Source organism: Equus asinus, chromosome 1, assembly GCF_041296235.1.
Source record: "Equus asinus isolate D_3611 breed Donkey chromosome 1, EquAss-T2T_v2, whole genome shotgun sequence".
Taxonomy (NCBI): Eukaryota; Metazoa; Chordata; class Mammalia; order Perissodactyla; family Equidae; genus Equus; species Equus asinus.
In genome coordinates this window covers 129189191-129215440 of record NC_091790.1, presented here as the reverse complement: position 1 = coordinate 129215440, position 26250 = coordinate 129189191, and the positions used below count along the sequence as shown (strand labels likewise).

At 35.0% G+C, this 26250-nt stretch overlaps 1 protein-coding gene across 2 annotated transcripts in view; it reads left to right on the top strand.

The window, feature by feature from the left end:
• Positions 1 to 26250, top strand: part of SEMA3D (semaphorin 3D) — a 185292-nt gene that overhangs the window by 118810 nt on the left and 40232 nt on the right. For both annotated transcript variants that reach the window (XM_044768058.2, XM_044768061.2), the window contains exons 7-9: positions 432 to 560; positions 10393 to 10535; positions 25659 to 25773. In XM_044768058.2, the coding sequence (XP_044623993.1) occupies positions 432 to 560; positions 10393 to 10535; positions 25659 to 25773 (387 nt within the window). The remainder of the gene's footprint in view (positions 1 to 431; positions 561 to 10392; positions 10536 to 25658; positions 25774 to 26250) is intronic.

The following is a 26250-nucleotide window of genomic DNA, read 5'->3' as shown; positions in this document are numbered from 1 at the left end:
CATTGAGGTTGTGTCGGTTAAGTAAATACTAATTACAGAATCTATTCCTCATTATGGCATTTACGTTTTAATGTTTTTTTGTGTTGCAACAAAGAGGAAATCCTAATGATGATGTATCCTTGAATTATTTGTGGGGAGAAGGGAAAGAAGAAGTTATTCATAAGAGAAGCTAACCTATATGCAATTATTAATTCAGAATACTTTGGCTTTTTTAGTATTTAAGCTTCTAACATCAGCTTACCAAAGTTCATTGAGTTATCTTTTCTTCAACTAAACAAATTTTTCAAAATTTGAAAGTGACGTTTATGAAACAATATATTCTGATGTTAAGCAATAAACTTCTTTGGTTTCATGCTGTGAAATTAGTGTATTGTAAATAGTATCTGCTGGTATACTCTTAGAAGTCCTATGTATTCTTTTCTCCCTCCCAGATGAGTACCTCTACTCTGGAACAGCTTCTGATTTCCTTGGCAAAGATACTGCATTCACACGGTCCCTTGGGCCTACTCACGACCACCATTACATCAGAACTGACATTTCAGAGCACTACTGGCTCAATGGTTAGTGATTTTTCTCACTTTTTACTGTTTTGTCTTTGCTTTTGGGTAGATAAGAAACTCATTATTATCCATTCCAATGTGTTTGAGGATAAGCAATTTAGCTCAACATTATAAAATACATTTGAAATAATTCCCCACTAAGACAAATCTCCAGAACCTGTTGTCTATATAATAATAATAGCTGACAGTTATTGAGTGTGGGCTATTGTCCATGAAACTATTCTATGCAGTAATTGAGTTTTTTAGTATTCAAAATGACATATGAGGTCTATGTTATTATTATGTGCTTTTTAAAGATAAGTAAACTGAGGTCGAAGTTGAGTAATTGGTCAAGGTCTTACAACTTGTTAGTGCAGAGCTGGGGTTCAAGTTGGCAATCTTTCTCCTGCAGTCTGGTTTTTAAGGCCTAAACCAAGTACTGTCTATTAGCCTAATGGAAAGGGGTTAGATTGTACTGTTAACTTCTTTTGTTTAAAGATAATTTATGTTTGGGTTAAGATATGTCTTTGTAAAATTTTAAGCATATTAATATTGGCATTAATTTGTCTATTACCTTTTTGTTTAGGGGCTATACAGTATTTTGAGTTTTCAAAAAAACTTCCTCCTAAATGAATTTATGTAATTCAAGGAATAATGCAAGGCTTTTTTTTTCCCCACTGCCTTACAACAGGTTGTTTTTTCATGATTTCCTAGTGTTTTCTAATTAACATAGGACTTTATTCCATTGCATGGCAGAATAACATAACTGCTATTTAAGCACGCAGACAGCATTTCTCATTCCCGCAACAAATATTGAGTTTTAGTGGAGGAAGCCAGAGTAGAGATTTTTTAGGGACTATCTCTGTATCTCTCAGTATCATTTAAGTAGTAACAATGTAAACAAAGGGGAAAAACACTTTTAAAACATTTCTTTAGTCAAAACCTCCAGATCCGTTTGTTTACACATCAATGTGATGGCTATTGGCCAAAAACGAACTCTACCTAATGGGGAAAACAGATTTAGAATATTCCCAACTACATGATTACTCACTACTTTCCTAATACTCATGTAAGGCAAGACTATCTTCTTGAGCATTGTGAGGTTTTTGTGGAAATGCTTGGTTTGAGAGTGACACCATAGATTTTACCGATAGAAAAGCTTAGATATCTTTTTAGGTAACAAGATATACTTATGGCTTTAGAATGAAGTATAGATTGTATTTCCCAATCTTGGGATGGCAAATATCATCATATTGCCACTCTTTTCAGAGATTATTCTGTTTTTTTCCTTAACTGTGAGATGTCCATAAAGAAGTTTGCAGCATTGCTAAAACAATAAATGTAGGAAATGTTTATCCAACTATTATTTGCCTAGCATGCTGTTCTTAGTGCTGTGTGATGAGAATTACAAAGGAGAGAGTCTTTGAGTTGGTTTAACATTCTCTTAACAGACAACTTTTGAGGGCCTATGGCATACTGAGTACTATTTTACCCATTGGACCTGCAAAGATTATACAGGAGGCTTGCTGACTTCATGGATGATGAATGCCTGGAGTTTAAGAAGAGAGTGGGAGATTGGTGTGCAAGGCCGTAAATATTATCCTGAAACAAATGGGAAGTTATCTATAGTTTAGTTCTTTTTTTATATATATTTTTGAGGTGTAATTGACATATAATGTTATATCAGTTTCAGTTATACAACATAATGATTTGATATTTCTATATTTGATCACCACAATAAGTCTAGTTAACATTCATCATCATACATAGTTCCAAATTTTTTTTCTTGTGATGAGAACTTTTAAGGTTTACTCTCTTAGCAACTTTCAAATATGCAAGACAGTATTACTAACTGTAGTCACCATGCTGTACGTTATACCCCCATGACTTATTTATTTTATAACTGGAAGTTTATATCTTTTGATCCCCTTCACCCATTCCCTGATCTTAGTCAAGGAATAAGATCATTGTTTTTTATAAAGGTAACTGACAGTATCGTGAAGGCAAGACTCCAGGAGAATGAAGACAGAGAGCAGAGGCCATTGCACGAAAACAGAAAGATGAGGATGGGACAGAAATAGAGGTAGTGGCAATGGAGGTGGACGTGAGAATATACAGCAATGGATATTTGAAATAGAAAATGTTTGTTTGGAATAGAAGAATCCAAGGATATGAGGAAGAATTCAAGAGAAGACTTTGGATACTGGGAAAACTTTCCAAATAAAGAAGTCAGTAGAAAGGAAGAAATTGAAGGTCAGAGAAAGGATACACAGTAAAAGATGTCTCAATGGAGTGAATGCAGGCAAATGATTAAGAATTAGGAGAAATAACATTTATGATTCTAGGACAGGCAAGGCAGACTGTTTAGTGGTTAATAACCAGGGGTCTATATAGCCTGGTTTGCTGGACATTTCTAGGTTACTTTTGCTGTTCTTTAATTCTCAAAAGTGTCCAAGTTTAGACAAAAATTATAGCTCCATTTCTGTGAAATTTAGTTTAAATCCTGACTTTCAGTTAATTGTGACCTTGGTGAGATCTTTCTGTGCATCCAAATTCTTTGTCTAAAAATTTAGCATGATAATAGTATCTGTTCACAGGGTTGTTGTAAGGATTAAATTAGATCATATAGGGAAATCTGATGGAAGACAATTTTAAGAGCAATTCAGTGTCAATATTATCATCACCATCATTATCATTATTCCTGAAAGTGAGGGAGGTAGGAGGTGGGACCAAAACCCTGAATGCTCTGTGATTCTCTGACATCTATTTAGCATTTTAAAGTGTTGACCACCTTTTCTTTCTCTCTCTTTCCATTCATTATTCTGTGAGCTCATCCATTCTAATAGATAAACGTTTCAATTGTTTCCAGTGTTCCAGTGTTGCCTAAAATTATATTTCTAACTTTTTCCTGTAACTAAGTGCCCTTAAAAATATTTATTTGGATATCTTACATTTTCATCTCAGATTAAAAGAAAGAAACTGGTTGTTTAATGTGGGAATAAAGATATCTAAGCCTTAGCCTTGATTGTGCCACTGATATGCTTTGAGATTTTTCTAAGTGGTTTAATGATCCTTTGCTTGAGTTTCTTCAAATATGTAGAGGTACAGATATAGATATATAAAAGACTAATTGGATCTAAAATCGAAAATCCTGTGAATCTAACTAAAAATTATATTGTTTTTCCCTTTCTAACCTGCCTTTCAGTGCCGGTTTCCTGATTTTTGTCTCTTAACTTTCTTAACTTCATCCACCCAATTACCTTGAAGTTATCTTTGATTCCTTCCTCTCCTTCATCCCCTTTATCTAATGTATCACAAAGAACCTTTACTTCCTTCAGAATATCTATTATTGTTCTTTCCATGGCCGCCATCTTCCTATACATCTTCATCACCTCATCTCTGGCTTATTGCCACAATGTTATTGTTTGTTAAATAATTTCTCTATCTCTAGTCTCTTGTGCTTCAAATTCATTTTATATAGCATCCATGCTAGTCACTATATTAGGCACTTTAAAAGTATTGTTTTATTCACTGGTATAATCCTGAGAGAATTACTATGTCCACTTTACATTTGGGGATAGATTAAAAGTCAGTTAAATAGTCCATAGTTAGATAGCTAGTGGATGTGAGATTGGAACTCAGGTATGTCTTTCTTGCTCTAGATACTTTTTGCATTGTATGATACAATCCATGAACCTAAATTCTACTCTTTTGACTGTACATCGTCTGCTCTTATAGCCTCACTACAAACAGGGTCTGTGTCTCCATGTCTTATTGGGCAACAGCAAACTGAGGATGTGGATCTGATTGTGGAGACGAGGACAGATAGAGAAAGTGTGGTTAGGCAGGCAATGTGGAAGACCTAGGTGGTCCAGCTGGAGTCAGGGTTGGTGCCAGCATTAGGTCAGACATTTGCTGAGGGACAGGCAGGCTGGAATGAGAAGAGCACAATGCTTCAGAAGGCCCAGTGAATCAGGAGCTTCTTGGCATGGAAACCTAGGGCAGAGCAAGGGATAAATTATAGAAACTGTATGAGAATCTTGTAGTGAGGAAGTACCTGACATGCTAAGGTGAAAGATTGGCTTGCATAGGGAGCGTTTCTGTCCTCCATTCTGAGAAGTGGCCATTTTCCAGATATAGTCATCCTAGCATCCAAAGACAGAGGTCACGGAAGTCATCTGGCTAGTGTCAGGAGTATGGGGAGACAAAATACAGTGGTTGTTAGAGGAACTATGGTGATTATTGGGAATGAATGTTATCTTCAACATTCAACTTCATATTTTACAAATTGAGACTCATATGAAGACAGGATGTGTTCAAGTCTCCTGATTGCTAGGCCCATCTTTCCGTTACAATACGAAACTTCTGAGAAGAGTAGCATATCATGTCTCCTGAATCTGGAAGCTTGACTGTCATTTTGGTTGCAGTTATGGAGATAAAGACTCTGTTTCTTACTTATCACTGGGCTTGACATAGCAGTTACTGACACAGGCTCCCTGCTCTAAGGCTACACTAGCCACATGTGGCTATTTAAATGTAAATAATTAAAATTTACTTCCTTAGTCACACTAGTCGTATTTTAAGTACTTAATAGCCGTGTGGGCCACAGGCTACCATATTGGACAGCATAGATATAAAACATTTTCATCAACACAGAAATTTCTATTGGACAGCGCTGGTCTAAAGTGTACTTGTTTACTAATTAGGTACAATAGCCCACAATCACATAGTGTAACACATGTAGATTTTCCTGACTATTCGTTTAGTGTGTAAATGTGAAACTCACTCCTAGGTTTCATAACATTGTTGCCAGGTTGAAAGAACTGACAGTTATTTGATATTTCAAATAATAGGGTCAATGTCAATGTCTGATTAGTTTCTCCCATATATTTTTACATCATTGTATCATTTATTTCAGGTTAGACAGTTTGAGAATTTTTTTCTGTTAAATTTTAATCTCTGTACTTTCATTTTCAGTTTAAAATTCTACTTTTTACATTCTGTGATGAACTAAACTCTTGTAAATGTAAATTGATTTTTACATTATATTTACATTACCCCAACCCTAACCAAAACCGTAACTTCATCCATTTTAGGGCAGGTATTCCAAATGCAAAAGGGGAGAAATGTGCTATAATAAAGCCCAGGTGTCTAGATTAAGTGACTGTTGATTAAGTGACATATAAAAATTAAATTAAATTTACAATTGGGTGTCACTAAGATGCAAATTTTAATAATTAATCTTTTAAAAAATATGATCCTATGTGAATCTTTTATAAGTCCGTTTTTATCACTGAACCACTTAGGAAGTTTAAAATCCTTGATGCTTGTGAGTATGCCATATTTTGGTTTTTGCCCTGCCTAGAATTAACCAGAGTGAGATCAGGTAACCTCTTCACTTACCAGTCCAAGGATCCTTGTCAGAATTTCCCTAGGACTTAAATCCAAAAGACTTAAGTATGAATCCCGATTCATTCTTTGAGAAAGTAATCCACCTATTAAATACCTCACCAGGAGGATGAAACATTGCAAAAATGAAATACAATGGGAAGTTCTAGATGAAGATGTAGATGGTTTCACAGTTTTCTTTATCAACTTAATCTTGGAACATATCAGGAAATAGAAATAAAGATACGAGTCAGAGTGGTTTACTCACAGTTGAGTTTTTTTGAGAATTTTAGGATGAAACTAAAAAGTATGACCATTTGGAAAATGAGAACAAACAATGACACCTCAGATGCATGTGTTTTTTTTTTCTTTCCTGGAGTAGATGAGAACTTTTATTTTAAATGTTCATTTTTAACATATGGAGGCAGTTTTCATTTAAAGTTTCTCTTAAGAGTGCTCTGTTGTATATAAATTCTTCTTCCACACAAAAGGATAACATTTTTCAAAAATGGTAGGAAAAAGATATTACTAGAAGAAGTACAGGAAAGTAAAGAGCTCACTGTATTAAGTCATGGTGTAGGTATGCTTATCTGGGTAAAAAGATGTTCAAAGGGAGAAATGAAAGTGATGGGTACTGCAAGCCACATGGATTTATGCCATTTTCATTTGGCAGGGACTCTGGGTGTCATGCTAAAAGTTCATTTGTGAAAATGCACGATTTCAAACTCCATCCCTATTAGGGCATGTATTTCAAATGCCAAAGGGGAGAAATGTGCTATAATAAATCCCAGGTGTCTATTAGTATGATTTTAAATTATTTAATTCAACAACTATGCGTCGCATACAGTGATTGAATGATACCTATTTTTACCAAAACTTGGCAGCAAGTCAGGAAAGAGTTTTCATCATAATATACAACCAGCAATGTTCTGAGGCAGGACCTCAATTGAATCTGCAAGAAAGAAACTCTTTATTCTTGAAACTTGTATTTATTTTTAACTCACAAGTATGCTTATTATTTAAACCACAGAATACAGTACTATTTGATACTAACTCTTTTTTCATAATTAGATTTCTTCCTGTAATAACATTTGGCTTAAACACCTCCATCATTCAATTTTCTTACAGTACTCCAAAATAATTTTCTTGTAGTACTTGAAAAAGAAACAACATTTAAAAGAGAGTCCAGTAAAACCAACAGTCACTGAATAAACACAACAAGACCATCTATGTTATATATTAGTTGAAAGTTAAAATAAATACAACTTGGAAAGGTATCTACTCTACTTTCCCCCATTAATGTCTTAAATGAAATTCCTAGAATGTGGACTGGTGTCATACTCAACCTTTTGACCATTTCAAATGGTAATACCTGGCAACACCTGGATAATGTTTCGCATATGCAAAGTAGCTTGTTCTGTGTATTTCTGCAATAGGAGAATATGGATTGCTGTATTTATTTGTATTCCTTTTGGACAGTGTACATTCTGCTGTGTTGTAGAATTGTGTTTCTTTTGTTGAACTCTGTACACAAGTGAAGCCCTAACAATTAGCTCATGTAACCACTTCTCCCATCTGAGTGTCTGAGGAAAGCTTCACAAGAACTCTCCCTCACACTGGAATTCCTTAACCTGTGATGATTTTCTGTTTCAGATCACTGAGTTCTCATCTCCTCTCTGGGGAGAAACGATTGTGTAAATTTTGTACCACTATGTTATTTTTAAAATTATAAATTCAACTCAATCATTAAGTTGGTCTGATAGGATACTAACATGGGTCATCATGCTGCATGTGTAACTACTTAAATTATGTTTAAGTGCCATGATAAGTTCTACTTGTGTTACTCCCCATTTTAAACTCACATATTTGTTAAGATAAGACAAGCTAATCATATTCCTATAATTTCTGTATAGTTTCATTTTTCTCCCTTTTTTGTCCCACTGTAATTACTTAAGAATTTGTATTTATTATCAGTCCTAACTCCCCCTGTCCATCCATGCATCTGCATTGTTAACCTTGGGTTAATGAGTCCTATCTATATCCTTTTTCCCATATATTAAATGGTAGTCTATATTAGTAACTCTTAAACTTAGATGCTTTTAAGAATCACCTATAAGGTTTTATTTATTTTTGTATTTCTATATTTTTAAAATACACATGCCAGTGCAGCTGGAGATTTTCATCCAGGTTGGTGGCATTGAATTTAGGCATCTGTAAATTCAAAAATGTTCTATAGATTATTACTAATGCTTGGCCTATGTCTGTGGGAGCCCACAGTTGGTTGTCTTTTTCCCTATTCATTGTTGTGGTCTCCTTTCACATCATTGGAAACATCAAGACTGGGCCTTCTCCTTAGCCATATCTTGGCCATATGTTAATATTTTCTTAATCCAGATTATAATTGGTTTGAAGTGATGAGTCAGTTCTTACTCATTTTTGTATTATTTGATCCTAGCAGTATTTCTTAAGTGCCTTGAATATAGTAGTAATTAAATATATTCTTTGCTTTCATGAATTTACTCAAATCCCCAATGCCACATTTGTACGAAAATTTGTTTCCACAAAGAGTTTTTTTAATAAAACATAATATATTTAAATCAAAAATTAGAAGTGATAATTTGTGACTACAAAAAAGTTTTACTGTGCTCATGGATTCAAAATCTAGTGTTTATGATTCATCAACAATTTAAAAGAGGGACTGGAGGGAAAAAAAATAACCAAAAAGCCTCGAGTAGAATTGTTAGTGGACCTTGCTAATTTAAGATTAATTAAAAAGAAAATTAAAAAAAATACATGGTTTTCTAAACTTTAATTTTTATGTAATCTACGACCATTTCAACAAGTGAGATTATCAGGAGCATAAGAATCCATTGGAGTCCTAAATTCCAGGGAAATAATAAAGAACAAAGGAGAGAAAGTTCATACACATATTTACCCCTTCTCTTTTCCTCTTAAGGTTTCCCATTTAAGGAAAGAAGAGATTGGATGGGAGACCCAGGGTTGACCCGGAGAGGCTGGGCTGATACAGACTGAACTACCCATCTCTTGAAATCAAACATTAACTTTTGTCTATTGAAGAAGACTATTGTGAAGTCTTGTTTACTGGGCTATTGATCAACTGCTGTACATTTGTAGGGGGATGATTTTCAATACTTCTGGGGTACACAGCAATCAGGGCTCTAGGCAAAACTCTTCTCTAGAGAAGGTGGTAATGTTGATCTTTTTCATCTCCCACTTATTCTTTTTTTTGTGGAAACTTTCTGTCGTCTTTTGTCCTCTGCATCTACTTCCTAAACAGTGCTGTGTGCTTCCTTTCAGATGTTTCACATTTTCTTCTTAATTGAAGTCCTTCCTTCCTTCCTGAATAACCACTCTTTCTCTGTTTTCTTTGCTTTATCAAAAGGATTATTTTTGAACTAGTATCACTCAGTTACCCAATTACAGATCTGTTACCTAGTTAATTCACAATTATGTAGAACCAAGACTTAAAATGCCTAGTACATTTTAAACAAGAAATTAGTAAGCCAAATTGACTTGTCATTGGGGCCACGCAAAGGTGTCAATTGTATTGCAAATACTTTTTCACTTAGCATGTATGATGGACATCTTTCCATGCCTACAGAGTTAGAACTACTTCATTTTTAACAATTACATATTCTTACAATTGTATGCATGTGCTCAATTGTCCATCATTCTCTTGTTTGTGGTCATAATAATCATAATAATGATTGTCATCCCAATCATCATCTTAATAATAAATAGTATTTATTGAACCCTTATTATGTGTCAGGCACTGCCAGATAGTAAATAGTTTATATAGCATTAATTTACTTGCTTATCATATCAGTTATCCTACTAGGTAGATGATATTCGTAGCCTTGTCTTGGATACGAGAAAATTGAGGCATAGGGAAGGTAAATGATTTGCCTAAGGTCACTCTCCCAGTAAGTGGCAGAGACAGGATAGAAAGCTGGAAAGAGTGTCTCCAGAGCCTACTCTGGAGTCGACCCAAGTGCTATTGGTTGCTCCAATTTTTTTACCTTTGGAAATTACACAAAATGCAGCAAATAACATCATAATATATTAAAATTTGGGATATGTTTATAGTTTTTCCTAAGCTCTTGATAATAGACATTGTGGTTAAAAAAAAGTGACTCCGCCACATAAAAGGAAAATATAAGCTCCTAGAATCTCCAGGTTTGAAAAGACTTTCTTAGTTAAGTTAGTTGAGTTGTAACCATTGTGAATGTTAGCCAGTCTTGTTACCTCTTCCATTACCTCTTCGTGGTAATGCTTGTTTCTACACTGCATCATGTTTATTTGTATGCACATCTCATTTTCCACATTTTACTCATGGTTAATTTTATTTATTCTGCTGCTAATTGTTTTACATACAAAAGACACCAGTATTATCATGGCTGAATTACTTCAGTTTTTAATTTATAGCTTCTTTTCTTTCAAACAGGAGCAAAGTTTATTGGAACTTTCCCCATACCAGACACCTATAATCCAGATGATGATAAAATATATTTCTTCTTTCGTGAGTCATCTCAAGAAGGCAGTACTTCTGATAAAACCATCCTTTCTCGAGTTGGAAGAGTTTGTAAGGCAAGATATATTTATTTCATTTAAGGCATCTATGTATATGTATGAACAATTAACCATGTAATGTTGAAGTAAAGTTAATGCTCATTATTCGTAAGTGGTAGGATAATTTCATACTATTTTACATGTATAATTTTTGAGGTCCAAAAGTAAAAAGAAAAAATGGTTCAAATTTTTCCAGTATTAAAGTTTATTTTTCCAGTGCCTGAACTGTTGCCCAAATGTGAGTTAGATCTCTTTGGCAGCTTGCACCTTTTATTGAGAGGCTAAACCTTTGCTAGTTACTGCTATCTTGATAAGATTGCCACATTGTCCTAATCCATAGAGGTTAAAATGTTTTTGTAAGATTATTTTGAAATTGAAAGCGTCTTAGTGTAATCACTAGAATAACTTAAGCACCAACAGAATCACATCTTGTGTTTTTATCAAAATACACATCACACATGTAAAATTACCTATTTTTACCAAATAAATTGAAAATACGGTTATAGTATTATTACAATAAATATTTTTAGAAATTAATCTAGATTACAGTCTGAGAGAAAATGGGCTAAAGAGGAAAAAAGGAAACAAACCAAAATGCAAAGTATTTATTTTAAAGAACATTGTAATTAGTTGTTTAATATTGCCATTTTATGTAGATTACAGGAAAACATAGAAACTCTATGAGACACTTCCATTTTATGCCATCAAAGTTCTCATTTGAGTGAATACAAGCTTTATCGACTAATAATGCTACTGGAATCATACTTTTGACTTTAGTGTATTATTTTTTGAAAAGTTAGGTTTGTCTTCACTGAAGTAACATTTCTTAAATAGACACTTTCAGTGTAAACTCAATTATTAAGAGGAAGAGCTGTAAAGTTAATAAATACTCTAAGCGGGAATCTTTCTTTAGTCTTGTACAAACTTTTCATTCCTTCCATCTGAGCCTATCACTTTTTGTCTCCATCTGCACCCTCAGGGTTTTGATCACTTTCAGGGACAGAAATACAAACCATCGTTGCACTTAAAAGTGCTAATGAAAGCATGGCTTTTGAATGAGGCCAACTTGTGAGTGCAGAGCATTCTTTACCTAGTGTCCTAGCCAGTAAAACTGTCTCCCACTGATCCCTTCACCCGCAGGGGACAGATTCTCTAAAAAGCATCCTCTTTCTTTCAGAGTCTAAAAATTCACAGTAATTTCTCTTGAAGCTTCTCGCCTAGAGATGAACGGCCATTGTTTGGAGTAGTCATAGTGTGTTCGTGTATGGAAGCGTGCCTTAAAACAGCAGTTTCTCGACCCTGAAAAGCTGTGCTGTGGATTGACATCATTTGTAAAAATGAGCTACCTTAAATATGTCATAAGAGATTTATAATCAATTAAATGTATTTCAAGAATGACTGCCTGATGAACATATATAACAAATGTGTGTTGTGTGAACCAGTTTAATACTTATTCCTTGATAGGTCTTAGCTATTTGATAGAAATTCATTTATAACAAAGTAGTGTTCTTCCTCTACTATTAAATATACTGAAAGTTATTCTTAGAGGTGGAGAAATATATTAAATAAAAAGTTAGTCGCCCATTTATAAATTTCTATATTAAAAATATAATCTAAACTTTTAAGTATCAGCCATGGGGTATTTTATTTAAATTATAAACAAACTCCTGTAGAACTGAAAAAGCAGAGAGGATTGTAGTACATGAGTCTTCCCACCACAAAAACCTCTGAGACCACAGAGCAAGATTTTGTCATGCTATTGTGTTTGGATAAAAAGCTAGCAAGTTGTGAGATCAAATAAGGACGTGATGGATGAATTTCCTTTAAAAATAGATGGAACAGAGGTTCTACTCAGATTAGTCTATTTCTTTACTCAATCACTGTTTTCAGATAGCACTGTCTTCAGAATTTCTCACTATGCATATCACCCATTGGTCAAATGTTTACAATATTTGTTTCTAAATGCATCTTTGTAATTTCTTAATTGCAGCATACCCTGCCTATGTTTTTAACTTTACTTTATAATTTAGGATTAAAGTGTGGGGAAAAAGTGAGCACTTCTCAGTAGAGATTTCACTGACAAGATTAAAAATGACTTGAAATCTTTTAAAAAATGTTATGTGCTGCAAGAGAATAACAAGTTTAATTTAAAAACGGCTATTCAGCATCATTATTTTTGCTGTTGTATATTATTTTCACATAAGAAAAACAGTCTTCTGACATTATTTGGAACATATTATTCCTCTCTGTTTCATTTTTTAAACCCATAGGGTTACTATAATATTATTTTTCTATTTTCAACAAATAATAACAGAATGTATGTCTATGCTATGAAACAAAATGGCATTTGATTGATATAAGCAAAGATTTAAGAAGGAAGGAAGAGATCGTATTAGAGAGAATGAAGAGTTAACTGTGTACACTTTACTGGGTTTATAAAGCTTTTCAGCAATACGGAAATCCTTCCTACTGTTTGTTCCACCAGGATAGTCCCACGGTACCTATTTATTTGGAAGTATTCAGGTTTTGTTGTTCTTATTGTTATTGTTTTTTCTTATTTGTTTTCATTTTTAACTGATAACCTTTAGCCCAATGCAAAACGTTTGACAATTTAAGAGCTCCCTACCTCTTCAGCTACTAAAGTAAAAGTTGTTTTATTGACCTGTCATACTTATTACTATTAGACTGAGTAGTATACAGTGATTGGTGGGGAGGAGATTTTGAAAGTACACAAAAATTACAAAAAATGAGTAAAAAATTGTTTAGAGAATATGAATGAGTCTTTTCAATTTTGTAACCTATTCATTCATTATTTTATCATTTCATTATTTCAATAACAACAACAAAATATAAGTTCTGCACAAAATGCAGTACACTGGACACTGGGAGATAAGTAAGCCACTATTTCTTTTCTTTAAAACCTCACAGTACAGTGAGGGTAATAGAGATATAAACAGATAATCACAATATAATGTGATAGAAGTTGGAACTGAGAACTCTACACATTCACTGAAGCTCCAAAATTGAGTCCTGCAGGAGGAGGAGGGCTGCTCCAGGGAAAGGAAATGAAGATAGGAATTTTAGGCAGCTTTGTGACAGAGTATTTTGTTTAAGAACCATCAAATCTTGTAAGTGGAACTTAGGGATATGTATGGGGAGCAATATCATTTGAGATTGGATTGGTAAGTTGGAAGATAAGAAGTCTTATTTACATGTTAAGGAGTTTAAACTCTATCCTGTAGACAGTGGGGAGTTATAAATGCTTTTAGGCAAAGAAGTGATGTGATACGTAGATATATTTAGCAGTAATTTGAGGAATCCATCTGGATTAAGAAATATTTGTGACTAGGAGACCCGTAGGGTGGTTCCCTAAAGAAAAGAGGAATGAATAGATAAGGGTAAGCTCAAGAGATATTTCTAAGATAGAGTCTGTATGTAGATTTCTAAAAAGCCCTTAATTTATTACCACTCCTTTATTAATTGCTTAGTGTACACTAGTGCTGTCCAATAGAACTTTCTGCGATGATGGGAAGTTCTATATCTCTGCCCTCCAACACAGTAGCCATGTGGCTTTTAGTGTTGACATATGACTAGTATGGACAAGGAACTGAATTTTTAATATTACTTAATTTTAATTAATGTTAATTTAGATAGCCTCATGTGGCTATTGGCTACAATATAAATATAGACTATTAAAGCATTCGTTTACTCAACACATTTTTTGGTAACTGACCCTGTGCATGACACTGTGCTAAACAGTAGTTTTATAGAAGTTTAAACAAAAAGACATGAGGCCAGCCCAGTGACATAGTGGTTAAGTTTGCACACTCTACTTCAGTGGCCTGGAGTTCGCGGGTTCAGATCCCAGGCACGGACCTACACACCGCTCATCAACCCATGCTGAGATGGTGTCCTACATACAAAATAGAGGAAGATTGGCACAGATGTGAGCTCAGTGACCACCTTCCTCAAGCAAAAAGAGGGAGCTTGGCAACAGATGTTTGCTCAGGGCCAATCTTCCTCAGACACGTACACAAAAAGACATGATACTTGTGCTCACTGAGCTTACAACCTAGTAGATGATATATGCTTAAATAAGAAAATACACAGATTGACATATAATTGGAAAGTGTGATAAGTGCTAAAATGGAAAAATCACAGGGTGAAATTAGGAAAAATGGGTGGGCTTTAGCTTAGTTATAGAAGGTCTCTCTGAGAAAATGACTTTTGAACCCAATGTTGAAAATGATTAGGAAATTGCAGGGCAAAGCTGACAGCGACAGGGAAGAATATTTCAGGCATAAAGAAAAGCTTGTGCAAAATCTTAGAGGTTGGAAAAAGCATGTAAGGGATTAAAAGAGATTTACTGTGACTGGAGCATAATGAGTAAATAGAAGATTAGCAGGATAGTGATTGTTTTCCTTTTTAAACACATAAAATTTCAACAATCTTCAGAAGTTTTATATTCCCTGTTTATACAGTCATGCACCACATAGCAACGTTTTGGTGAATGGCAGACTGCACATACAATGGTGGTCCCATAAGATTAGTACCATATAGCCTAGGTGTGTAGTAGGTTATATCTTTTAGGTTTGTGTAAGTACACTCTGTGATGTTCACACAGTGACAAAATTGCCTATCGACTCATTTATGAGAACATATCCCCATCATTAAGTGATGCATGACTATGATTAGTACAGACTGATATTACAGATACTGACTCCACAATGTATATGAAAGGCTGCAACAAGTTCATGTTCTATTAGATCCTTGATGCATTTTAATTCTCCCTTACTCCTATCCCAGAGACTTGATACTTGCCCTGTGGACAAGGGCTCTATGTTCTTAGTAATTGTGGTTTCCAGAAGATAAAGCAGAGATTGGGAAAAGATACAAAGACTACATTCTGTTATTTGAGATGAGAAACATAAAAAAGGTTTCTGGGTGTAGATTTTATATTTGGACAGTTGAACTTGATGTGGCTCTGGAATATGCTGTCATGATAGCCAGTTGAAAATATGAACCTGAGGCTCAGTAGTTCTGAACTCATGAATTTGAAAATCACGAGTATATTGGTAGTTCTTGAAATCATGGAAGTGTCTGAAATTGCCCAGGAAAATTTGTAGTGCGAGATCAAACAGCAAAGACACAATTCTGAGGAACAATGACATTTAAGAAAAAGCAGAGGAAAAAAGTCCACAAAGGCAATTGAGAAGTAGTTTGATAGGTAGGTGGAGAACTGAACGAGAGTGTTGTCACAAGTCAAGGAAAACAAACTGCTTTAAGAAGAAAGCAGTTGTCAGTAATTGGCACACACCCAAAAGGATATCAAGTAAGATTAGGATTCAAAATCAGGTATTTGGGGGGCCGGCCCGTGGCCGAGTGGTTAAGTTTGCGTGCTCCGCTTTGGCGGCCCAGGGTTTCGCCAGTTTGGATCCTGAGCACAGACATGGCACTGCTCATCAGGCCATGCTGAGGCGGCATCCCACATAGCACAACCAGAGGCACTCACAACTAGAATACACAACTATGTACTGGGGGGCTTTGGGGAGAAGAAGAGGGGGGTGAAGGAGATTGGCAACAGTTGTGCCAATCTTAAAAGAAAAAAAAATCAGGTATTTGACAGTAAGGATATCATTGATAATTTGCTCAAATGCTATGAATGTTCAACCTGAAATCATAGCTGGGCTTACATCTTTGCTCTACTTCTTCCTCGCTCAGTTTCTTGACCTAGACAATGAGGACACCCATCTTTTCCATGATTATTTTACCCAGCAAATGAAAGGTTTAAATTAGATCATATGAATTTTGATGTGACAGATACTGAGGAAGGTACTAGAAAATAAGGGTGACTTAGATAGATTTGTTTTCAAGCAGTTAACAATCTAAGAAATTGACGTAAATAATCTAAGTACATGGTCATACTACAGTGAGTTAAATGTCAAAGATCACATGGACACACACATACATATATGTCATACATAAACACTTTTGGAGCCAGATCAACTAACCATGCTTAGGAGTAGAAGAGTGGTAGTGTGTGTATATTGGGGGGTTAGAGACAGGACAGTTACCAAAGGTTACTGGGAAGAGATGATATTTTATTAGTTTTAAAGGTTGAAATTGCTATTAATATTTTGCCCTCATTTTTAGCAATGTTTATACTTTGAGGATGGATCTTATTTCTGGATCTATTCAGAGGCATTTGGAGACATATCTGGTGAGAATTGTGTGAACGATTTGAACAATGCAAATTTTGGACAAAAGGTGTGGACAAGGAGAAGCACTAAATAGTAAAGAAACTGACTTAGAGGTTAATTTCATAAGGCAGTATTGATCACTGACACCTCAGGAGAATAAGTACCTTCATCCAAAGAAACTCTTTCAAACTCAGTATGTTTATTATTGTACATGGCAGAATACATTTGCTAATGAATTATTTTTTGGTTGTGTCATTACTTTCCAGTCAAACTACTTAATCAGTTGTTTCATATTTAAAATAAGGTGCTTAGTTAGCCTAGAATGATTTCTAAAGTCCTTGCCAGGTGCTATAATTCCTTGATTCTGTCGAACAGTCAGGATTTTCAAGCACTAAATGGTGTACTTTACACCCTGGACTGCTCTCGTAGATGGTAAATTACACAGATCTTTGTGGTGAGGTACTAAATGCTGACTGCACCTGTTCAGATGAAGCAGCATGTAATAAACACTTTGAAAAGATTTCTGTCTATTTACTTTGAAAGTTAGTCCTTTCAGATATTATTATTTATATCTGTATGTTGTTTATTACCGTGTGTGTGTGTGCCTGTGTGTTTCCCTTCAAGACCCACCCTGTTAAGTTAATGTGTGGGTACCAGTCCCTTCAGTGAGGCTTGCTTGCAGTTTTCCACCTCGAGGCTGTTTTGCATTATTTTTGGATTCTGTTCACTTTGGGAAGTGTTGTCCATTAGCTTACTTACGCTAGCCCACTCCGGATTCCAGCTGCAAGTTATGCCAGTTCTCATTTTTGTTCTGCAGTATTTCCTTTTGTCCATGCCAGGAATTCAGTTTGGATGGCCCTTTCACATAACTTGCCTGGAGGTCTAGTTAATAGCCCTTTGCTTCAGTTCCACTTGCATTGTCTATTTTGATATATGGTCCCATTTGAACAATTACTGCCTTTGAAGATTTGTGTTTTTAGGTCGATGACACTTTCCGTATTTATTGATCTCTACCAAGTTGTGGGGTTTTTTTTGCTCACTTTCAGTGTGTCACTTACAACCTGAATGAGAGATTTAGAGCCACAAGTTACAGATGTGTTTTTGCTTCACTTCCATCTGTTTTCCTGTCAGAAATTCCTAGGCAAGAATTTACACCATTGGCAATAGCTTTTATTTTTTTTATTTAATGAACTCTGGTTCTCTCTGACAAAAGCAGCTTAACATGCCTAGATTAACCTAATTTTAATCTGTTAAATCTTAGAAACTGAATTCTTGAACATACTATATTACCCCCAGTCCTGCATTTTTAATAATATTTACAAGCTTTTGAAATAGTTAGAAAGACATGTTCTCCATTTCAACTGTCCAATGGCAAATCAAAAACAGTCATCTCTAAACATTAGAGTTCTTTTTTTGGCGGGGGAGGGGAGTGAGGAAGATTGGCCCTGAGCTAAGATCAGTTGCCAATCTTCCGCTTTTTGCTTGAGGAAGGTTGTTGTGTGAGCTAACAGCTTTGCCAGTCTTCCTCTATTTTGTATGTGGGACACCACCACAGCATGGCCTGATGAACAGTGCATAGGTCCATGCCTGGGATCTGAACCCGCAAACCTCAGGCCATCAAAGCGGAGCATGCGAACTTAACCACTATGACACCAGGCCGACCTCTAGACATTCTTTGAAGAAAAAAAAATTATTTTTTGCCTTGAAAGCCTCTACAGAATTTATCACTTAAAAACCTCTGTGTTCAATACCTGCCATACAAGTTTTTTGTTTGCTTTTTCTTCTCTTCTCTCCTTTGTCTGAGATGTCTGAGTTTGGATGGTTTTGTTTCTTCCACTGTTAAGGTATTTCAGGATTATTAGTGGATGAAGTACAAGACTCATTATTATTTTCTTTTTTTGCTTTTATATTGTAGTGATCAGAACTTTTTTCTGGCATCTCAATGAAACGGTTACATGAAACATAGTTATAGCATATTGCAAAAAAGACTCGGGCTGAAAGGAAAGTACAACATAGTTCTCTCATTTGATTCAGTGGGTATGATTTCACTGTCTTCCATTAGTTCATTTAATGTATTAAAATATCCTCACTTAAGCTCTTCCTCTCAGTGTAACAATGTATTTTAATTTATATGGCATGCCCTTCTAATGAGGCTCTGAGGATCTTACTCTGAGTTTTATTTTTTGTTTCTCTCTCATCATGATCATAGCTTCAAGTTTTCAAATAGGCCATCCTGTGTTTGGATTATCCCCATCATTCTTATTTACTTATACAGCCCCATATAGACCATCTGTATTAAGTTTACAAAGATTCTAAAATCTGTCCCTAGAAATAACTCAGTGAAAATTGAGGCAGCACAGAGAGAAGTAGAGTGGACAATTGCTCTATGTCAGTGGTTGTGATCCTACCTCCAGTGTTTCCTGGTGCAAATGAGTTTTTAGGCTATTGGATGGCACTTCTCAACACAAGACAATAACCTGCAAGGTACAGCTGTTATTATAAATAACAAATCAGATAAAGAATATGAATGATGTATTGAAATGCAATTGGCATTAAATAGAAAACACAAAAGTATGAAATTGCCCTAATCTTATTCGTTGAATTTGTAAAGAGGGTCAATAGAAAGTCTATGTATTTGCCTCAAAGTGACAGTTTCAGTTATGGAGAAACATTTTTATTGATTTGCAATACTGTAGTATTTAGATTACACTTCAAAGGAAGGTGAGTAGTGTTAGTTCAAGCTAAAATCTCTGAGATTAAGTGTTATTAATGGGTAGAACTGGGGAGAGGTGCATAGATTATGGCTTTCAAAGTGTTTCAGGGAATTCCATTTTCTTGCCTGCACAAAGATGCAGAAGAGCAGCAGTAAGCGAAAGAAGTAATTTTAAGCAAAGGAAAATTTATCTCTGACTCCAGCATCAAACCTTTTTTTTTTAAGTGCTTGAGGTATATCATGTTCCAGTGTCTATTGATTTGAAAAGCCTAGTGTCCTTCAACTTGAGTAAATTAATATGGGTAAAATCTCTGAATGCATATCAACATTTGAATAGAATTCATGTTCACAGATGTCTTGGAGATTTCATTAATTTATAAAATCTTCAGGATTTAAGAGCATAGGAGCTGAAAGTCGATTATTACATTTTCTAAGATCTTCTGTTCCCCAATGTATAGGTGAAAATGACAATATTTATAAAGTGCTCAGAGATCCTCAAAGAAGATGATATATACAGATAAAACTGAGTTTAACAAATGTACCCAGCATAGTGATCTAAAGGTCAAAAGACATACTCAATAAAAGTTCATTTGTGACAGCTTGTAGCTACTCTGCATGTCTATGTGAGATTTATAAGGACTTGAGTTTGCTGGGACAGCAGAAGGAAATGGAATCACCATTAATCTGCTTCATAACTGATCTACCCATTAGCAGATACTGTGATTAGAAGATAGTAGTATTTCATAATATGCAGCTAACATCCAATCAAATGATTCAGAAAGACTATATTTTAAAGCTGCTGAAAGATGGTAAACTGTTTTGCTTCTATTTAAATTTTTCTTTTATCTTTTTATTTATCACTTTAAAATTCAGAAATATTGCAAACATAAAAGCTATAGAGGGCCCAGCCTAGTGGCGCAGCAGTTAAGTGCACACGTTCGGCTTTGCAGCCAGGGGTTCACTGGTTCAGATCCCAGGTGTGGACGTGGCCCGGCTTGGCACGCCATGCTGTGGTAGGCGTTCCACAAATAAAGTAGAGGAAGATGGGCACAGATGTTAGCTCAGGGCCAGTCTTCCTCAGGGAAGGAAAATAAAGAGGATTGGCAGCAGTTAGCTCAGGGCTAATCTTCCTCAAAAAAAAAAAAAGCTATAGAGAATAAGAAAAAAGGCACCGTCTACATTCACCACCCAGGTTGAACACATGTGGTTGGGCTTGTTTACATTTAATTCTCCGTTACTTTCATCTGCATCTTTGTGTAGAGGATGGCAAGGCTTTTGGCAGTTTGACCACAAAGAAGCTGTGATAAATAGAGTGGAGACACATAGAAGTGACTGGTGACTAAAAGCTGCTGATTCTGACATCTCAATAATAAATCTATTGTGTAGGTGAGACAGTTGTGTTCTTTAGAGCTTCACAAAAATAAGCAAGGAGGTGACAATTTAGTACAAACGTGGTTACCTCTCTTTCAGCCCTGTTCAGGGCTTAAATTTCTGAGGGGAGATTGTGTTGATTTGTAAACAAATGCAGGGACTGAGAGCCGGTCAACAAAGTCAGTCCACTGATGCTTCCTCACAGAGGAAATACACCTCCTTGTGAACTGAACTATGCCAGGCCGTGCCTCTGGATGTCTATAAGAGTTACTATCCAGTCACTAAATGCTTAGAATCCATTCCTGAGAGCTATTATCCAGAAACTATACTTGTTTCCCTGCTAACAGCAGGTGGCTTTCATCTTTGACCTGGCTTTTTAGAAATTTTTATGTTCTTATTCCTTGAGGGGCCAGGGAAGTCTGCTAGATGGGTAGCCAAGAGCATTTAAAGATTCTTTTGTTCAAAGCATTGCAATTTCCATTTGTCAGGTTAAAGAAAATATGCAAGTACAGTATGAAAACATTTCCTGTCCAACAAATTTGGAGTTAGTAGAATAATTATAATTTTTTCATGTTCTTTCTTAAATATGGGTGATAATTGCAGATAGAAAGGGGGACAATATTTGAAAATGACATTTATTGTCACTTTTATGTAATAAAATGTTTAAAAGAGAATGTGATTGCTCATTATGATGATGAATAGTGGTGTATATACTTGTTAAAGGAATGTTGTGGAGCAAATATTCGATATATCTGTTTACTCATTAGCAAAATCATTTGAGCAGCCATGCTGTGCTAGAGGTAAAGCAGTAAAGCAAACATAATCCCTGGCATTATATTCATGATAGCTGATATATTTCTTTCTATATTAAATCAACAGCATTTTCAATATTTATTGCTGGCTCTCAAAATATACAAATATAGGCAGTGAAAATTTTATAAATATCACAAATATATAAGAAGAATGCATTTAAATAGGTTTTAACTAGAACTCTGCTTGGTACAACTAGGGCTTTGCTAAAAAAATATAAAAGCTAGTATGTGAATTTAAAAAGATAATTTAAGCGTCTTGAGAAAAATGAGGTAACTTATATTTTTTAATTTATTTAAAATTTCTTTCTTTCTGAGTAATTCCAGAGAATACATTTTCCCACTGGAATCCTACTTTATATTAACATAGAATTCATTGTTACATTAGGGGGAAACATCAGTAATTTTGCCTGTTCATATTAACATCTGGATTTATATTTATTAAATCATCTGAGGATATTAGCCTTAAAAATAAAAGTCATATCTAGTTAAATCTGCCTTCACATCTGTAGACATTGGAAATCATCCAATAGCTAGGTAGAATACTATTTTTATTGTTGAGCAATGATATTCAAATAATAGAAGCACCATATACAAAATATAAATTTAATGTCAATTATAGACATGTTTGTTTCTAGAGGGTTATTATATAGAATATGTTATATATTCATTTTCTCAAAGGAAAACTCTCATCATTTCACTTCTTTGCTAATTACTAAATCTTTCAGTTCTTCAGTTGTGTGCTAAATAACATACAGATGCTTCAGCCTCGTATTAAAGCCTTACTTTATCTTACCCCAATTTACTTTTATAACATTTTCCTCCACTATTTCAATTTATCCCAGTCTTCATCTAAACCAAATTTGTCCTGGTTCTCCATACATGATCTGAATTGTCCCACCTGTTGTCCTTTTCCCCTAGTTACCAGCATCTATACTATTTCCTGAACCAATCTCTACATGTCTGAACCCACCTGTTATTGTAAAGACAGTATGAAATCTAGCTCTTTGGTGATGCCTGTCCTCATTTTCTTACTACAAAGAAATTTCAGAGGAGACTCAAATTCCTTGGCATTTATCTATACTTTTCTAAAGACTTGAATCAACTTTATCTTGTATTTTTAGTTATTCCTTAATTATTAAGCATGTTTTTATTAAATATCTGACAAGCAGGGTGCTAATGACATATCTAGAGTAAAAACTGGGTAAAAGGAAAAAAGGAATAAAGGAGCATATTTTCTGGTGATAATTAAAAACTATTAGAAAATCAACTAGATGTTATGCTTTTTATTCTCACAATGTGTCAGCAATTCTAAATACTATCAGTGATAAGATACTACTGCCAGCAAAGTCTTTTGTTTGTCCAAGTTCCAAACAATTGGTGTGGTTACCACCGTGTTTCTATTATTTGTATGTATATATACACAGTTATGTATAGTCAGCCCCCAACACACATGAAAATCAGCTACACACGTATTTCAAGAGTAATGAATGACTTGGAATCATTTAAAATTTAAAACAGTGAAAGGATGTGGGAAAAAAGGAAACCCCTACACCATGGTGGGAATGTGAATTGCTGCAGCCACTATGGAAAACAGTATGGAGATTCCTCAAAAAATTAAGAATAGAACTGCTATATGATCCAGCTATTCCACTTCTGAGTATTTATCCAAAGAATATGAGAACACTAATTTAAAAAGATATATGCACCCCTATGTACATTGCAGCATTATTTACATTGCCAACACATGGAAACAACCTAAGTGCCCATCGATGGATGAATGGATAAAGAAGATGTAGTATTTAGATAAACAATGGAATACTGCTCAACCATAAAAAAGATGAAGTCTTACCATTTGCAACAGCTTGGATGGACCTTGAGAGTATTATGCTAAGTGAAATAAGTCAGGTGGAGAAAGACAAATACTGTATGATTTCACTCATATGTGGAAAATAAAGACGCAAACACACATATAGATATAGAGAATAGATTGGTGTTTACCAGAGACCAAGGGGATGGGGACAGGGCAAAATGAGTAAAGGGGATTATTTGTATGGTGACAGATGGAAACTATACTTTTGGTCGTGAACAAGATGTAATGTATACAGAATTTGAATTATAATGATGGATATCTGAAATCTATATAAAGTTATAAAACAATGTTATCTCAATTAAAAAAACCAGTGAGCCATAGTGCAACTGTGAGGTGTGATATTTTGTTCAAGTGCAAATTTTGGTTCATATGTGAAATATTTTATTGAATTGGAATATCTTTAAATTTCAAGAGTATTATTCTTTTAAAATTATTTGTTATAAACCCAGAGAACAACTAAAGAAAGTAATAATTATTGTTTATTTACATAGAGCTATTAGTGAAAATTATTTTGTTGTTTAGCAGAGAGGGATGTGAAACACAATTCATTCTGGGTGTCACAGTGCGCCCTTGGTGTTAGGTGCTAAGACTGTAAAGGTAGCTGTGGTCTCTGGGCTCAGTCTGAAGGATTTTACTTACTTTCTCAGTTCTCCCACAAATCCAAGAGCCGTCTGAGAATTTGTATTTTCATGTTACCCATGTTAATACTAAAAGGGAGCTCTCTCTCTTCTTTTTTTTCCTTCTCCTTCTTTCCTCAGGAATAGCAACTATTTATATGGCTTTGAATTCTCTCGTTTGGAGTAGTCATTTTGATGCTCTTCTCTAATTTAATTTCATTTTCAGAGATAAAAAGAACACAGAGAAGACTGTTCCTAGATATTCAGACTTGAAATTTGATGGTGAACTTTTTATTTACAGAAGATAGACTGCATGAAAGATAAAGCTTTTTGGAGAATTTATATTTAAATGTAAATGCATTAATGGAAATAGTGGCTCCAAAAATCATTTTTGAAAGGCAAAATTGAATACTTGATATATTTATACCATGAAACAGTCTCACTTTATTATAAACATAGCAGATCTAGTTGAGTCAAACAAAAAAATCATATTAATTTAGTGTTCACAGGGACATGTTAAATTAAAAATAAAAAATATAGGGGCTGGCCCGGTGGCACAGTGGTTAAGTTCGCACATTCTACTTCGGTGGCCTTGAGTTTACTGGTTCGGATCCTGGGTGCAGACCTACGCACTGCTTGTCAAGCCATGCTGTGTCAGGTGTCCCACATATAAAGTAGGGGAAGATGGGCACAGGTGTTAGCTCAGGGGCAGTCTTCCTCAGCAAAAAAAAGGAGGATTGGTGGCAGATGTTAGCTCAGAGCTAATCTTTCTTAAAAAAAGAAAAAATACATCTTTTTGTGTTGAATTATTGAACATCATAACCCTGTTTATTCCATTTAATTGATTTAAATGCTTATGTTTTGCTAAATGTCTAAAGAACATTTTTAATGAAAGATTTCAGAGGAAAATAAAGTATGGAAAAACATCAGTTAGTATTTAAAACAAGATTGCTCTTATATGAATGTTATTGTCTGTATGTTTATGTTGCCTTGGTGTTTAATTAGTAGAGCACTAAATTTGGGAAAAGGGATATGTTTAAGTCTGTACCAAGGAGTATTCTAAAGGATGCAAAAATTGACCCAAATCTTATGCATAATATACAAGTCAGTGCTAGCATTTATTGAACAGAAATTGCCTGGCCTTTGCTAAGCACTTTAAACATGTGAGCATCCTTATATACATTTTTCTATTTAATCATCAGAACAATCATATTTCAAGGCAGTAATCATGTTTTATTGATGAGAAAACAGAGACTTGGAGAATTAAACAGTGTTTTGTAGGTCACGGAATAAAAATTGGCAGAGATGGGAGTTGATTCTAAGCCTGCCTTACTTACTGTTGCTTTGCATGCATCTGCTCATTCCTTAGAGCTATGTTGGTTACACTGCATTCATTTAACCATGAGAAGAGTCTTTAATGTTGAGGGACAAAACTGTCTTTTCCCTCATTCGAAAGTTCGAGGACTTAAATATGTAGCTTTCTGCCTTTGTAAATAGTTTTAGTTGGTGATAGACGCATGTTGGTAAATCTGTATCTTTATTTTTTCCTCTTTTTCAGAATGATGTAGGAGGACAGCGCAGCCTGATAAACAAATGGACAACTTTTCTTAAGGCCAGATTGATTTGCTCAATTCCTGGAAGTGATGGGGCAGACACTCATTTTGATGAGCTTCGTAAGTCACGTGTTTCTTTTTTCTTAAAAAAAGTCTTACTGCCTAATGAAGTAATCCAGCATTTATTTTATTTTAGCCCCAAATGCCTAATTATATAGCGCAGTCAGCTTGCAGGAGTGGTTCTCACTAAGTTTGCACACACAAAGAACATGGAGGTGCTCTAGGTCTGGGTGCACATTGTAATGAAGCAATTCCTCTCTTTGTAAGAGCCTTGAAAGTTATGAGGGAAACAAAGCTACAGCAAGAGACAGAAAGATACAGCTCTGGGATTACAGTGTCCGTCCGTTCTCCATGCAGTCTTTCACTTTAAAATGAGCCCATCTGTAGGTAGCAAGAACTTGGGTTCCTTATTCTGCAACGCCCTCTGCTGGAGAGCGCGGGAGATTTGGTGAACTATGTCACTCCAGCTTGTTAATAAAAAGTGCTTTCCAGAGAAGCATTAGACAGACTTTTTATCCTTTATTTTCCCTGTTTACT